Source organism: Nicotiana attenuata, unplaced genomic scaffold, assembly GCF_001879085.1.
Source record: "Nicotiana attenuata strain UT unplaced genomic scaffold, NIATTr2, whole genome shotgun sequence".
Taxonomy (NCBI): Eukaryota; Viridiplantae; Streptophyta; class Magnoliopsida; order Solanales; family Solanaceae; genus Nicotiana; species Nicotiana attenuata.
Genome location: NW_017677710.1, coordinates 21,268 through 22,474, shown reverse-complemented (window position 1 = coordinate 22,474; position 1,207 = coordinate 21,268). Strand labels below are relative to the sequence as shown.

The 1,207-nt window shown below is 47.1% G+C and overlaps 1 protein-coding gene across 1 annotated transcript; it reads right to left on the bottom strand.

The window, feature by feature from the left end:
* Nucleotides 1–239: 239 nt before the first annotated feature.
* On the bottom strand, nucleotides 240–827 carry LOC109221474. Its single transcript, XM_019385955.1, has one exon. It carries the CDS (start codon nucleotides 825–827, stop codon nucleotides 240–242), a length of 588 nt encoding a protein of 195 aa, XP_019241500.1.
* Nucleotides 828–1,207: the final 380 nt, after the last annotated feature.

Genomic DNA, 1,207 nt, shown 5'->3' with positions numbered 1-1,207 from the left:
AATTCTCCCGGCATCATCATTAGCCTCCATGTTCAAAAGTACCACTTCAAGTGGATCTTCAACATTAATCATTGCGCTTGTGTCATCCACTATCACCTCCGTGACGATGTCAACAAACGAGCACACCTCGGTGCTATTTGGTTGCCTCATAGACTTGCACACATGGAACACCACCTTTTCATCACCAACCCGGAAAGTCAATTCACCCGCCTCAACATCGACCAAAGCCTTTCCCGTGGCTAAGAAAGGCCTTCCAAGGTGATTGGGACTTCAAAGTCCACCTCACAATCTAGTATCACAAAGTCGGCCGGCAAAATGAATTTATCAACCCGAACAAGGACATCATCGATTATTCCCAAAGGCCGCTTCATTGACCTATCCGCCATTTGGAGCCTCATCGAAGTCGGGCGAGGTTGTCCGATCCCCAAAGTCTTGAAAATCGAATATGGCATTAAGTTGATACTCGCCCCTAAATCACAAAGGGCTTTTGCAAAGTCGGCACTTCCAATGGTGCATGGGATAGTGAATGCGCCGGGGTCCTCAAGTTTTAGAGCCATGGAGTGTACAATTGCGCTCACTTGATGGGTCATCTTGATTGTCTCACATTCCATTGATCTCTTCTTTGTAACCAAATCCTTCATGAATTTTGCATACCCCGGCATTTGCTCGAGTGCCTCCACCAAAGGCACATTGATAGTCAAACTCTTCATCATCTCAATGAATTTCTTAAATTGGTTATCACCTTTTTGCTTGGCCAACCGTTGAGGATAAGGCAGAGGAGGCCTAGGCAAGGGTGCGTTGGCTTTGGGCACCGCCGGCTCGGGCATATCTATCACGTGTTCCCTAGACGGGTTCACGATCTCTTGTGTCTCCTCCTCAACCTCATGAATGTCAATCCGCACTTCATTTCTAACACTTGGTTCCACCACATCATCAACCCCCATAGGAATATCATCATCACGCAACTCATCTTCATCAACCATGACTTGATTCTCTCTTTAGGCATGCACATCATCGCCTCGTCCACTTCGCGTGGTCACCGCCATCACATGGTTGTTGTGTCCACCCTTAGGGTTTACTACCATGTCACTTGGTAGAGCACCCTTTGGGCGAGAGTTTAAAGATTGGGAAATTTGTCCTATTTGCACCTCTAGGTTCCGGATAGATGTGTTGTGAGAAGCCAATTGAGCATCGGAATCTTGGTTCT